General features: G+C 35.1%; 1 protein-coding gene across 2 annotated transcripts; it reads right to left on the minus strand.

Annotated features, from left to right (window-relative positions):
- Positions 1 to 4,090: 4,090 nt before the first annotated feature.
- On the minus strand, positions 4,091 to 11,608 carry LOC111052857 (transcription factor SPT20 homolog). 2 transcript variants are annotated; one of them, XM_022339662.2, is made up of 2 exons: positions 11,491 to 11,608; positions 4,091 to 5,444 (listed from the first exon to the last, which is right to left on the minus strand). In XM_022339662.2, the coding sequence occupies exons 1-2, from the start codon at positions 11,500 to 11,502 to the stop codon at positions 4,449 to 4,451; spliced, it is 1,008 nt and encodes a 335-aa protein (XP_022195354.2). In that variant the 5' UTR covers positions 11,503 to 11,608; the 3' UTR covers positions 4,091 to 4,448. The 2 variants fall into 2 exon arrangements, with proteins under 2 accessions (XP_022195354.2, XP_022195353.2); XM_022339661.2 differs by lacking the exon at positions 11,491 to 11,608 and adding an exon at positions 10,555 to 10,741.
- Positions 11,609 to 14,921: the final 3,313 nt, after the last annotated feature.

Below are 14,921 nucleotides of genomic sequence, written 5' to 3' on the forward strand. Positions count from 1 at the left end.
TAAGTTTGTTTCGACTGTGTTTTATTTCGAATATAGCTCCGCTAATAATAATACCGCTGAACTAATACCGCTCTACAATTTACAGTTATAATGTAGGCTTTTTGCTAATTCCAAGATGGATACTATTTTCTATCATGATGGAGTATTTCAAACATTCTATAAGATGTCAAAATAATCTTCTGCAAAAATAATTTATAAATTTTCAGAAAAACATCTCAACAATGTTCTTTACAATAATCATGACCATATAATTATTATGACACTTCATAATCATTTGACTAACGTTTCAACAGTCAGTACAGTCTACACTTTTACAGCTTACGAAAATAAGTAGTAGAGTACTGTACAATCAAAAATAGAAAATTCACCAGTTCACTTTTTCTTCGCTTTGCAGCTGTATAGTTTATTCAGTTTCAATATAAAAAGGAGGAATTCCTTTCCAAGTTTATTTCTCCTGGTTAGCAGTCTTTTGTTCGAATACACGTCATGCTTGAATCATTCGAATGAAGTGGGCGTACTCGGAATCAGTGATAATTGAAGGTTTGGTCCAGCAGTATCAGATTGAGAGCGCTGTTCCCTGTTCGAATGCGAAACATGATAGATATATCAATCAGTAACAGTCATAAAAATGATAATGTACTGAAGGAGTCAAGGTTGACGTCGCCAAGGTCAGTGTCAGCAAAGTGAAACAGTTGCTTGGAGCGTCAATTGTTGCTCGGAGAGTAACCGGTTGCTGAGCCTTGATTGCCAACGAGAGCGAAAGGGGAGATATGGAAAGACGCCGTTATGTTGAAGCTGAGAAAAGAGATAGCGAACAAACAAATAGACGAGAAAGCATGAGATCACATTATGTGGCCTGCGGTGGAGCCACGCCCGAACATGAGACTACTCTGTCTTCCGCACATGGTGTGATCACGCGTTGCGTCTGTCGACCGTCTGCCTACGTCAAGGCGAAGGCGACCAAGGCAACGTGACCAGCTTGACAACTGGACAATAATTATAAGCCGAGCAGAAAACATTAATGCTTTGCTTATGCTTAGGTAAGCACTGACCGATGCAGATCAACTGAAATGTGTGGGTGGCCAGATCAGCCCACGACTCTCACCCATAGAAATCAAGATTGGATACAATCGCAAGTGCTCGCATCCAGTGTTGATGAACTGAGGAAAGTTTATTCAATTTAGCATTCATTAAAACAATACATCCGCTTCCCTTCCACATCCCACTTTAGCAAATCTAAATCACTCAAGATCAAGGTGAATGATTGCAGTGCTTTGTTTTCATTTGTGGTTTGCAAATCTTGTAAGTTGAATAACTGGAGGTAGAAAAGAAGAGGAGGTGTGAAGCGAGTTGTGAGTTCAATGAGAGTGAATAGTTTTGAGGGAATTAAAGCTATTACCTGATGAAATTGGGCTTGATGTACAGATGCAGTGACCCAAAGTACCCAAAGTACCCAAAGTAGCCTACCTAAAGTACCTTACAAAATTAGCTTCTTAAGAATTCTTGAGACATTTTCACCTTAAATGAATACATTTTTGTAGTTAATTGTACCTGGATTGAAATTATTATTTTTTTAGTTCATAAAAGTGATGCTTCCATGCTCATGCTAGTAATTATCTTTGAACAACAATCATGTACGTTTGGGGCCTACATAGGTTATTGACCTTTAATGTAACACATTTCGCAATAGACTGTTAATCAAAATTCCAATACAATGAAATACTGGATCGATACTATGATTCAATAGTTCAGCACCGTGAACTTTAAACTCGTCCCCACTTTATTGTAATTCTAAGGATTAGGATTGGAAAGGGAACAAGTTAGTAGATCAAGTGGTTTCTAGAAAAATGGGTGAATTGTTGAAATATTTTTTATATGTCAGATGGACGGTTACAGAATCTGCTATTGAAGTTAATCGCCTATTAAATGAGAATTTTAGTAAGGAATTTGATCGGAAATCGAACCTTGATCTCATTGGTGCAAGCAACCAATGTTAACATTCTACGATACGGTAACTTGATAGAACTTTTTTTCAAAAAATGAGTATCTCTGGACAATGATACACTTTTCTAAATTGAGAATATTGTTGAAATAGCTTGTTGATGTAGAACAAGGAAGATCTCAAATGTTTCAAAAACTTGAGAAGACTTTTTTACATTTATTATTAGGATAGATGAACTGGTGAATTGAAGATTGACTGACAGAGACTTGATAATTATTACTCTTGAACACCAATTTACTACAGGCTACTATATACTTGAAGATTGGTATAAGTGGCACCGATCGAGTATAAGGTTTAATTTACTGAATGCAGTGTATGATGCATATTCAGGATATTCATTCAAGCTGGGCTACATAAACCGGGATCAACTACAGTACTGTATAATATATCAGTGTATGTTGCATATTCAGGATATTCATTCAAGCTGGGCTACATAAACCGGGATCAACTACAGTACTGTATAATATATCAAGTATAAATATTATTGAATACGCATAAATATTATTGAATACGCTGAAGCACCGCGCTGATCCGGGATTAAAATGATTGACCTTGCGACATCAACTGCATCTGACATTACAAAGCATGATATGTTTTCTGATGTCGGATGCAGTTATGAATGTACAGTGACTGAATAAATTTATGCTCCAATCTTTAGAAAATCTCTGAATTCGTTAATGACTCTTGTAAATATGAATTGAATCCTTCTAGGATTTTTGTTTTCCGTAAACACGTGTAAGGTGTAGATTTTGCATTTTTTTTTTCAAAATACCCTGAATGTTTGAGATCTTATGCTAACAGCAGAATGCTCAGCTTATCTCATTATTCATTAATCAATCACGAATTTCACGTGATATCAATTTTATCCTTAGTATAAAACACAGAATTGTCGTTTTCCTGTCACGTTGTTAAAAGATGATGAGAACTTGACAAAATTCAGTTCATCAAGCAAAAAAGCAAAAAACTATTTCAAATATCAACAATTGACGAAATCGACGAATCATAAATGTTTAAAACTTGATTCATTCAATGTTTAAACAATGAAAATGCGAATAAAAGAATTTGAAGAAGACTCGAAAAATTATTGTCATTGAACATATTTTTCAAGACTGTTCCATTTTAACGTATTAATGAGGTTGATTACTGTTTATTATTTAAAGGTTTGTTATTTTCACTCGAAAATAATACACACAAAATGTGACGCAGACACATCACAACTTTTAAAGAGTAGAGTGAGAGAAATCGAAAACTCCAAAAATTAATCACATATAGGATAATCTCTATGATAAAGGACAACATCATTCAATATTTTAGGCCTACATTTAGTGAAGCTGTATAATACTATTATCTAATATGATTATCATTTGATCTATCATTGGAATCTCAATTATGAAGGGGTTTTAGTTGATGATCGAGGACATTTTCGAGGCTTCACAGTGGAGTTTCGAGCGCCTAATCAAATGAGCACAATTCAATGGCTCATTATCAATTAAAGTCATCGCATACGGACATGATGGAGCAGTCACTTCCATTTACCTGCATTATTGTAGTTATTGCGAGTAGAGTTCCATCTGTCAAATGACATTGAAAAATATGATGTTTTTCAAATGTGACGGTCATTTTCATTTCGGAAATTATAATCAATTTTCGATTGACCTTTGAACGTACAATAGAGTTTTGAACGGAGGTACAAGATTGGAGTGCTTTAGAAATTATCTCTTGGAGTGTCGATATGATAAGCCTTAAAAATTTGGAGAGTGAATGAGTATCAATCACCCACTTCCTCAAATGTATCTCGATTCGGATGAAGTCTGCCAGTGTCACAAACATCAGTCGTGGAAGACCTTGAATAGAATTGACATCAAACGGACAAACGATTCGGATTTGCCTAGAAAGAATGTAACAAGTTATCGAATGGAAAAACATTACTAAGATAAATATAGAAGTGTGGCTAGTTAATGCTCGGATGAAGATTTTACCATAATAATATCCTTTCAAATAAAATTACAACAGAAAAGAGATCTTGAAAATCAACACTTGCGAGAACTAATTTACGTGATTTCATAGGTTCTAGAATAAAACTCGAGGTGACTTAAAAACTATGATATAATAAATTAATCACATCTCATACATACATTATCGACATTTCGATAAGCTCTCACAATGGTTATGCCACAATTTTTCGTTGTAAATACAGATTGATCAGGAAATCAACAAATAGGTATCATCAAATAGTCATCAATTAGTCCTTCAAGATTATTGATAAGATAAGAGCCTTATTATTTTGTGATTAGAGCACAAGAATTGAGTTTTCTGATAGTTTCATATAGTTTCTTTATAGAGTAAATAGTAATTCACTGTGAATTTTCAGTTCTTTGTAAAAATGGGAAATAATTTTGTTTCAGTGTTTGAATTTTTTGAGACGTAAATGAATTCAATTGGATTTTTACTGGAATCCCATTTGAAGATTGAAGTTTCCGGCATTGTTGAAAGGTAGTTCCTGTGTGAATGGCACCTGAACGGCGTTTCTCACTTGAAGCTGATCGCGACTGGCGGGAGAGTTCTGGAAGAACTGAGAGGGAGTTTGGAACAGCTGAGGTTGCTGAGGTCTAAAGGCTGGTTGAGGTTGTGTCTGCAGTTGAGGTTGAGCCTCGGGGGACTTCGGAATGTGGTCACCCTGAACCATGAATCCGTCTTTGCCAGCTGAGTATTTGACAGTGATGGTTTTGCCGTTAGGGTCGACGTAGCTGTACTCTCCGAGGACATTACCGTTGGCGTCAACAGACTCAGATCTTTGATGGCCGTCGTTGGTTCTGTAGTTGGTTGAGGTCTGAACTTGGCCTTGAGGAGCGATCTGCAGTTGGGGAGGAGCTGGTTGCCTGAATGCAGCCTGCTGTGGTCCAAGGAAACTAGTTGGCTGTTGGAAAGCTGGCTGCTGAGGTTGAGGCTGAACTGGGGCTTGTTGAGCTGCCAACCGCTGGAAAAATGGGTTGTTTGGGAATGGGTTGAATGGCTGTCTTGATGGCTGAGGGAAAGATTGAGGCTGAACATCATTTTGTTGAAGCTGGATGGGTGATACTTGCTGGGGGAAATCTTGAGGCTGTTGGAATTGAGCTGGCTGAGTCTGTTGTAACTGCTGCTGGAATTGAGCTGGCTGAGCCTGTTGTAATTGCTGCTGGAACTGTTGAGGCAACTGGAATTGCTGAGGCTGCTGGAACTGTTGAGGCTGCTGGAAGCGCTGAGTCTGTTGGAGTTGAGGTGCAAACTGCTGCGTCGGCGCAAATGCGTTTGGAGTTGGAGCAGCGGGTGAGCCTGCTTCTTCCGCAGAAGTCTCGTCCACAAAGTTCTCGTATGGTTTCTCGTATTTGTCTGGATTGTAAGAGCCGTCATCTTCGTCCTCCTGACAGGATCCCAGGTAGACGAGGGCACAAAGGATGAGGATCTGAAACATTAATTGCATACCGTATTTGAAACCATGTAATATAGTTAATCAAACATTCACCATACATTTCTCATGCTGATTGGACAATATATTTTTTGAGGGAAATGTCATCTTCTAGTCACATAAAAAAGTATCATGATTGAATAAAACAATACAACTCTGAAGTATCATGAATGAATAAAATAATACAACTCTGAAGTATCATGAATTAATCTTCTAAAATAACAATGAAGAATTAAAAGTTATAAGTTCCCTTGAGTTAATTCGATGTAACTAACTATACTGAAAAATAAAATAACTCCACAGTACTCTGTTCCCTACTAGGGTGGTTTTATCGATGCAAATTAAGTTTCGATGCTCATGGAAACGTTGTCACTTGAATTAGAACTGAAACTTAATCCAGACGTGATCAGATTCTAAAGTGGAGGAGAAAATACCACTAGAAAATTCCATTATAATGAATTAAATAATTCAAATTTTTCAATTTTTACTAATTTGAAGTACATAACTTTTTCACTGAAACATATTTCTTCAAATTGTTTGATTTGAGGAGATTATAGCCTGAATTTATTCAAACAACCCCTTCTCAAATCATGACGTAATAATTTCATGAATGTCATATTATCATAATGGCATGAATGCAAAGTTATTTTGCATCAATAAGTCATCAAATGTATTCCAAGAACTGAATATCCACTTTTGAAAATGAAAAGAATAATGAAGTGATTTTTGGAGGTGATCTCTCGCTTTTGACTTGGTCTGTTAGTTTTGCATTTAATGGTTTTAATTTGTTCAAGATGGTCTTTATGTAATGGTTTGAGAAACATCAATATGGTTTAAATTTGGTTAAAAGGCTGTTTCAAAATTCAATTTTAAGTTTTGATAACTTGGGTAACATAATGCCTGAGAACCAAACTTATTCATGAATCTTGTGAAAATTACAAGAATAATTTGTAATAAATAATCAAATGCCGTTATGAGAGTTGATCACCTGACGCTAGTGTTCACGCGCATCTCAAGTCTAATTATAAACAAAGATCTGAGCCAGCTGGTGACAGGACAATAACGTTAAAGACATACGAGATCTGCTATCTCTTCATAGTAATCATTCAATAGAATCAACAGTTGCCAACAGTTAGCAATTGGATAATCACATTTTCACGAATTTCGAGCTTGTTTTCAATTTTAGCTGAAAATGTTACTGAACATTAATTGTAGAGATTTTCATGCTCAATTTTTTCCGCTCATTTTTTTTTGTTTAAATTGTATCTGAAGCCTGATAATTGGAATCTAAAATCAAACTTTGCATAGATGGGGCGGAGCTCCTGAAATTTTTACAGATATGAGACTTATGGCAGTTGATAGAGCTTATCAATGACTATTTTAGGTATAAATTAAATCAAAATCGTTGGAGTCATTTCCGATAAAATTGCGAAAAACCCTGTTTTTGACAACACATACACACATACACACATACAGACCAATACCCAAAAACCACTCTTTTGGACTCAGGGGACCTTGAAACGTATAGAAATTAAGAAATTAGGGTACCTTAATTTTTTTCGGAAAGCAATAGGCCTACTTCTCTTACCTATGGTAATAGGGCAAGGGAAGTAAAAAAATGAAGGGATCAAAACAGTTCGGAGAATTCGGAGGGATCATTATTGATTGAGAAATATTGATGATTGATACCATGATGATGAAATTATGAGAGTGTACGATTATTCATGTTGAAGCATCATTCCAAAAATATTTTGGATAAGAAAACTCATAAAACACAATTCCACTGTTGAGGAAGAATGAAATTGAAAAAAGTTCAAGTCAGTATGTAAGATTTGTAAGTTCAAGTAATATACTGCGAATTATATGATACAATACGATAATGATAGGAATCATCGAAAATTAAGAAAGCCAGATTATGATCTGAAATTGAATGAATCTGTCTTTAAATGAAATGTGTGTATGTAAAAGTGAGTTTTTAAATAGAAAATGTGAGCGTTTGTGGGACAGCTCACAATATTGAGTAGTAAGCAGTCGATTGAGATCAATCTATTCAATTTTTTTCAAATAAAAGATTTGTGAAAGCTGAATAATATTGATGTAGGTATCAGATGCAGCTTTAAACATATAGAATCATCTTATAATTAGTATAATCATCTTATTAGTATAATCTCAAGCTTTCATAATGGTTTGCATTTCCAATTGGAAATATCAGAAAAATAGGCTAAATCACCCTTGTTTATTTTCCCAATTCTCTCCTATCAGAGTTGTCCAAATTAAGGATGATTAGAGATATTATTGTACTAAATTCTAATATTATCTATTATCCCTCTCGAGAAAGAGGACAATCTTGAACAGGTAGGGCGTTTATTAGAGAGAAGTTTTTTTTTCTATTTGTCTGGCATTACACTTTTCTTTCATAAGTTATTTTAAACACACACTACTGCAGAGTGTAGTGCGCCTTTTTCTGGACACACCCCCCTTTGAGGGATTTTTTGAACTGTACACCCCCCCCCCATCATGGACAAAACTGAGGTACATAGATCAATCTGGAGTTCAATAAGCGAATTGCTATGTGCAGTGCATTGTGTAGGATGTGAACAGTCATATCACTTTTGTGAATATTGCTTTATTTTTCCTTGTTGCTGCTAATTCTTCGTTTTCCCTCAGAAAGCAAATTATTATCATGAGACAGAATTATCTATGCAGTAATAATTATACGATAATAAGTATTGAACCGTACCTCAGAATAAACAATCTAGGTTAGAAGTTTTCTCTCACTGTACCTAAGAAGTTCAACATGAGCCTCTAACACCAGTTAAACACCATTAAAACTCACACTATCATCTCATAGATAGAAAACAGGATGTTAGATATTTTATCAAGAAAATCTCAAATTCACGGAAAGAAATTATAGTCTAGACATGGAATAAACAATTATTGGAGGATTTTTATTCTCATACACAGAATCTATGGAGCTTCATACCTACCGGTAGCCTACTGTATCTTACAATATCACCTTAGTCAATAATGTTATGTCAAGTTTAAATTATGTCTATAACAATAAACAATACAGTCAGAGACCCAGTTGCACGAAAGCCTTTTCAATTTCAATCATGACTGAATTTTACGAGAACCAATCAGAGAAGGTTTTCCTAAGAAGAGAACTTCTCTCATAGGTTCTCGTGGCATTTAATCGGGATTAAAAGTTAACAGACTTTTGTGCAACCGGGTGTGTATCTTATTAAGGTTTGAACTAGTACGATGTTGTGGAATTATACCATATACGCCATGAGAATAATTTCCATCCCCTGGCCCTAAAACCAGAAACTCTGTAAGTGGGATCAATTTTCTCACTTGCTATATGATTTTATTTTTCACTCTTGCATGCCCACTGACCAAAAATTTGGTCTGTAAATTAAATATATTATTTAAAAGCTTTAAAGTAACCTTCTAAGTAAATTAAAAAGGCTTAAACTAGTACCGTAGAATATGGGGTGAATAGGGACAGTTTTTCACACTTTTTTCTCATAACTTACACATAAATTATTTTATTCTGTTTGTGATCCACTTATGGCTTTCACTCTTGATATAGGTATCTCTTGGATTGAACAATTTTTTTTGCATCCATCCTCTTTTTCATTATTATTATTTTTATTGCTGTCCCTATTCACCCCAATGGTGGGTCAATGGGGACGCAAGTGTGTATAGCATGCAAGTTTTTTTCCGACCTATTATGGGGTGGATAGGGACGCAAAAGACCTTATTAATAATAGAAAAATATTTTTAAATATATATTAAATAAAAATAAACTAAGAAAAAAATAATTTGAAGTTAAAAAATATTCGATAAAAAATGAAATCCATAATTAAGTCATTAGAAGCTCAAAGTTCAATATTGTATCAGCTCTTCATTGAAAAAATATCTTCCTCTCTTACTAGAGGGGGTCTTTCAGAATTTTTAAAACTTGCTCCTTATTGAATTCGCAGACATCTGGAAAAATATAAACATTTTTTTGCATTTTCACGGAATTTTTTGTCGAAGGAATGATCCCATGAACTTATCACCTGAAACGTTTTCTTCAACCTTCCCAATAAATACTTTCACCCCTGTGTCATATTGGAATTTAACTCGCACCCAATTTCCTTCTTCTCCTCAACAACGTTGACTACTTCAAGATAAGTCTTTAAACTTCTATAAAACCAGCAAACACCAGTTTTAGGCAGTGTCCCTATTCACCCCACCTCAACATCCAAATGGTCAAGATTAAAAAAAAAATCTAGAATTAATTAAATTCCAGTTAGAGCTTATATATCTAATGTGTTATTACTTATTAGAATCTGTAGAGTTCATAGAAAAATACTTCAAGCTTGTGACTACAAACAGTTCAAATGTCCAGACAAAACTTTTCAGGTTACGTTTCTATCTGTTGAAAGAAGCAACAAGAAGCACAGCTGCCGACAGCATAGAAATCAAGTTGAATAGATGATTTTTATATTAATGTGTACAGAAAAATCCCCTCTATCAGAATAAATCAGGTATAGCTATAAAAATTCAATAAGAAAGAAGTTATTGAAAAATTTTCAATTTTCCCAGTTTTTGTCCCTATTCACCCCTGCGTCCCTATTCACCCCGTTTTACGGTATGATGTTGTGGAATTAAACCATATAAATACTATAATATGATGGAAACAGTGACGACCTATGAGTCGATTCCGCGACAACCTACTCCGATTTGAATTCGAAAAATTATTCTATTCTTAGATCAACTCCCAGATAGACCTACATGCCACACAAAAATTAAATGTTACAATAATCTATTCACAGTAACCATCACCATCCATTTTTTCAATAATAAACTGGTGAACTAATGAACTACCTACGAGAAAAAGCAAATTTTAGAATCAGAACGAAGGAAACAAGATACAGATCACATTAAAAATTTATCTTTTATTCTACCATGGCATAAAAATTTACAAGCTGAAGTAGAGTTCAATCAACATGATCAAGAGTTTTCGGACTCTCGACAAAATTAACTTTCGAGGAAATTCCTATTAACTTTCAACTTTCAAGTGGTGAAATAACATGAAATAAAAGTCTGGGAAACGTACCTTGCTTTTCATGATGATGTTGAGTGACTCCCGCACAAAAAACAACGGCTAAGGATTAGCCGGCACAGCAATGAGTGAAATGTAAGAGAGGCGCGATTCGCACACCAATTTATAGCAGCAGGATAATCGTCAATGCCGGCCCGGCCCACTCCGACTATCGCATCCTATTTTTCTTCACTTTGCACTCACTCGGGCCCAAAGTCAAGGCTGCCTCTAGCAGCAGTTGGAGGAGGTGGAGGAGGATGCCAAGGAGGAGGAGTAGGAGTTAGCCAGAAAGGACGAGTTTAGTATTAAAAAGTGTCCGGGAAGTGGGAGGAGGGAGATTTGTATTAAAGCCCCAAACAAAAACAAGGATCAACACATAGGTAGTGTAGTGTCGGAAAATGTTCCATTCTTTTCCAACTGATATGTGCTATCCAATTACCATAGATCTAGTCTGGGCTATGTCCTCTGTGGGCCACGTTGGGTATCGTCATGGTTTATGCGCTGCAAGCTAGCACTCCCTCTTGTCGTACGGACACGCAAAACGAATAAGTGTATTATGCACATATTATGTTTTGGGTCTTGATGTGGGAATTAATCTCCCTTGCTCCAATGACGGCGGTCTATAAATTCTGATAGCTATGTAGCCCTTTTGCTCCAAGGTGTTGCAGCATAGTAATTTGCCCATTCTTGAGTCTATAAAATTTGTAGTCCCACTCCAGTATGGTTTCCGTGTTAGATTGTTGAAGAAAGAGAATAACATTTGAAAACGTGAAAGAGTAACACGGTGAATTTCTAACACATTTCCAGAATGCATGTTGAAGAAAAATTTATACTGACGATTATTATTTCTATAAATTACTATGAAAGATTCCAATGATGGTCATACCAACCGGAATTATTATGATGAATAATAATTAGAAGAATAATAAAAGAACAGTCTGGGAAACGTACCTTGCTTTTCATGATGATGTTGAGTGACTCCCGCACAAAAAACAACGGCTAAGGATTAGCCGGCACAGCAATGAGTGAAATGTAAGAGAGGCGCGATTCGCACACCAATTTATAGCAGCTTGATTCATGCTGTGGTAACCTATACTCAGTTTGCTACTGTGATAAATTTCACGAGAATGATTCTATAATATTCTACACCTAGACCGTGTAGATATTTTAGGGAAGTGAGTCATTCAAATGAAAATCTCGTGAGCAAATTGATCAGAATTCCAAGTCCATCTGATTATTGGAGTTATACTGCCCCGTTCCCCGTACACAGGTCCTTCATTTAATAGTGATGAATGATACTACTTTTGATTCAACCAAAGTATTTCAGGCAAGAAATATCCCAGGCAGTACTCCAGACTATTGGCAGATGACTTCATAAATTTAGTTTTATGGTGATAATTTTGTAGCGTTGACCTGCAAAGCTCAAACTGATCTACGCAATTTTTACTTACATAATTGACTACCGTATCTATAGAAGAATAATTCCTAGTCAATAATAGTGAAGTTTTGTCTTTTTTCTGGCTCTAAATTTTGCAAAATTACTCAAAAATTTCCAATTTGTAGAGATTTGAGTGAAATATTTTTGTAATTAATTAGTTTTTGAATATCAAAATTTAAAATTTTTAGTTTATGCATTAGTTTTGAAGTGGAAATTGGACGGTTTGAAGTGAAAGATGAAATCTTAACCTCATTCTTTTTTGAAACTTTTATTTTTGTAAAAATTTGGGAGAAGACAGTTTTGGGCTATGCTTGTTCTCTTCTCCCAATCATATTATATATTATAATTATGATTTGTGATTGTCAATGGAATAAATAGCCTAAATAAATAAATATTTCTTGCATTAGTTAATCATATTGATAATGCCGCTGCCTGATTCCTGATCGTGAAACAAAATTTGTTAGGAGGATAGAGTTTTCAATCATGTTTAATATTTTATAACAATTGAAGCTATTTTTTATGGATCAACAAGAACTATCCCTCTCTTAATGTAGCCTATCTGAGTTTCAGCGAATAACTTCCAGTAAATTTGTGATTTCCTTCAGAACGCATTTGACTGAATACCTACTGAGTAGAAAATAATAGCTCTGGTTAAAATGTTTAGAAGCCCAATTATGACATCATCAGCATTTGCCCTTTTTAAAATTATTCCCAACACCTTCTTTCCAAACAGCTCCAATCAAAAACGTTTCTAGGTTGCACACAATATCAGCACTAATATCAGAAAGATTATGATACCGATGCAGTTCAGTGGCGTTAGCTGGAGACCACTGTTCTGCCATTTAACACAATCATTGTAATTTTTAAACTCTGTCAGATTCATGATGACAAAGTACAGTATCTAGAAAGAGTAAGACGGAAAGCTACTGAACAGCTCCTTGAATAAGACAAAATATATTGAAAGCAATAAAACATGTGAATGAAAATAAATCGAGAGAAGGATAAACAATAATTATATTGATGGTTTAATACAGTGATTATTCTGAATTTTTCATACGAGAAGTGGTGTATCCATTAATCTACCGTATTTATAATATAATAATGAAAGAATAGGCTTATGCATGTAGCCTACAGGATAGGAAATACACGAATGACGCATCATCACGTCTGATTTAACTTGAAATGTTACTTATAGATTCTTAATTCACCGATGATTGTTATAGGCCTATTTTAATTTTCATCAATCGATTAACAATAATTTTAATAATTGAAACAAAGTCAGAAGATACACTAAATTAAAATTCTACCAGACCATGGCTATCTCTGTTTTGACATAATATGGGAGTGAATCTTGGGTCCTTGGTAAGAAGGTTCCAAGCGGGATCCAAGCGGCATAAATGCGCTTCTGGGGTTGTTGAGGGATGTACAAGACTGGATCTCTTGAGAAATGAAGACATTTGAAATGAACTAAGAGTGGAACCATTAAATTTTTGATAACAAAGTATAGAGTCAGATAGAAGGAGCACCTTGGAAGAATGCCAATCAGTGGGATCCCTGTTCAAGCTCTACAATATGCTCTGACAGGACGGAGTGATTTTGGGTGGCCTAGAAAGAGATGGGAACAAAATTGAGTTTAAAAATATTGGAAAAGAGCTGCTACAACAGGGCTAACTCAAGGACCGGAACAGGCAGGTCATGCCTAAACCGTGGATGTCAGGAGATAATGAAAACAAATTTATTAAATTTTTTGATAAAAAGTTTACGTGAGGTAAAAGCCCATCCAAATGGGTTTTCCATCGTGAATTATTACAGTTGCTTAAACATACCAGCATGGAACTATAAAACTAAATTCAATCTCTTTGTATTTTAAACAGACCCTTGCGGAGCACGGGTTACCTGCTAGTTAAGTTATAAAGGCATTCACTATTAGTCATCCTAGAAACAAATTAAAATGTAATGATACCCTCAATAAAAAATATTTTTATGGCGATTCAGTTGAATTACGATTTTTAGTTGAATGTTAAAAACGACTTATTATGAGCATATCAATGAGAATTTCAGTGCGTTGGGTATTCATGTTACCGTATTCAAATAAATTGAGTTTAATTTTTTTTATTCAAGTATACCACCAATTAAACCACCAATTCTGTGTACCACCAATTAATTTGAATAAGAATCTCTCTACAGCTATCAACAAATATTCCTTTCCGCGTGCCAAAAACTGTTCACAGAATTGAATAGGCTCCCGGTAGATTATTAACAGGCATGAATAGAATATTCTTTCAATCATTAGGAACTCACAAACAATATTGTAACATTGTAACTTGTAAATGTTGCACATTACTAGATCGCATTATTTCTCTTATCCACATTGATTTGTTGAAGGAATAGTTGAAAAATATTATGAATCTATTAGCTCATATTCAATATGATTTATAGTTTTCATAGTTATAGCTTTAGTAACTTCTATTTTATATATTCCACTCAGTTTGGTTACTTAGCTCATATTCCATATGATTTATAGTTTTTACAGTTGCCTATAGCTATAGTAACTTTTCTTTGATATATTCTACTCAATTCGGCTATTGGTCCTTCTGTTAATAATTAGACCATGGTGAATATAGCAGATTCCTGTACAAGATCATTGGAACGTGATAACAATCCATGCAGACATGGAGCGCTTATGAGGTTATGACGAGTAGAGCTTGATGGCGAGCATTCTTCAGCACTTTGTTTTGTAACACAGCAACCTTCACCTATGCGTTAAAATCTAGTTGAAGGTTGATGCTCACTGATTCGACTATCTTTCGATGTGATATAGGCTAGTCTATGAATGGAACTGCAGTGCCGTATAGTCATCGTACGCTAAGAGCAGTTTTGAGATCAGATCTTAGGCCTACTATGTAGCAGATAAAACGATCACACTTACAGCAGGGCTGGATTA

This window comes from Nilaparvata lugens, chromosome 1, assembly GCF_014356525.2.
Source record: "Nilaparvata lugens isolate BPH chromosome 1, ASM1435652v1, whole genome shotgun sequence".
In the NCBI taxonomy this organism is placed as follows: Eukaryota; Metazoa; Arthropoda; class Insecta; order Hemiptera; family Delphacidae; genus Nilaparvata; species Nilaparvata lugens.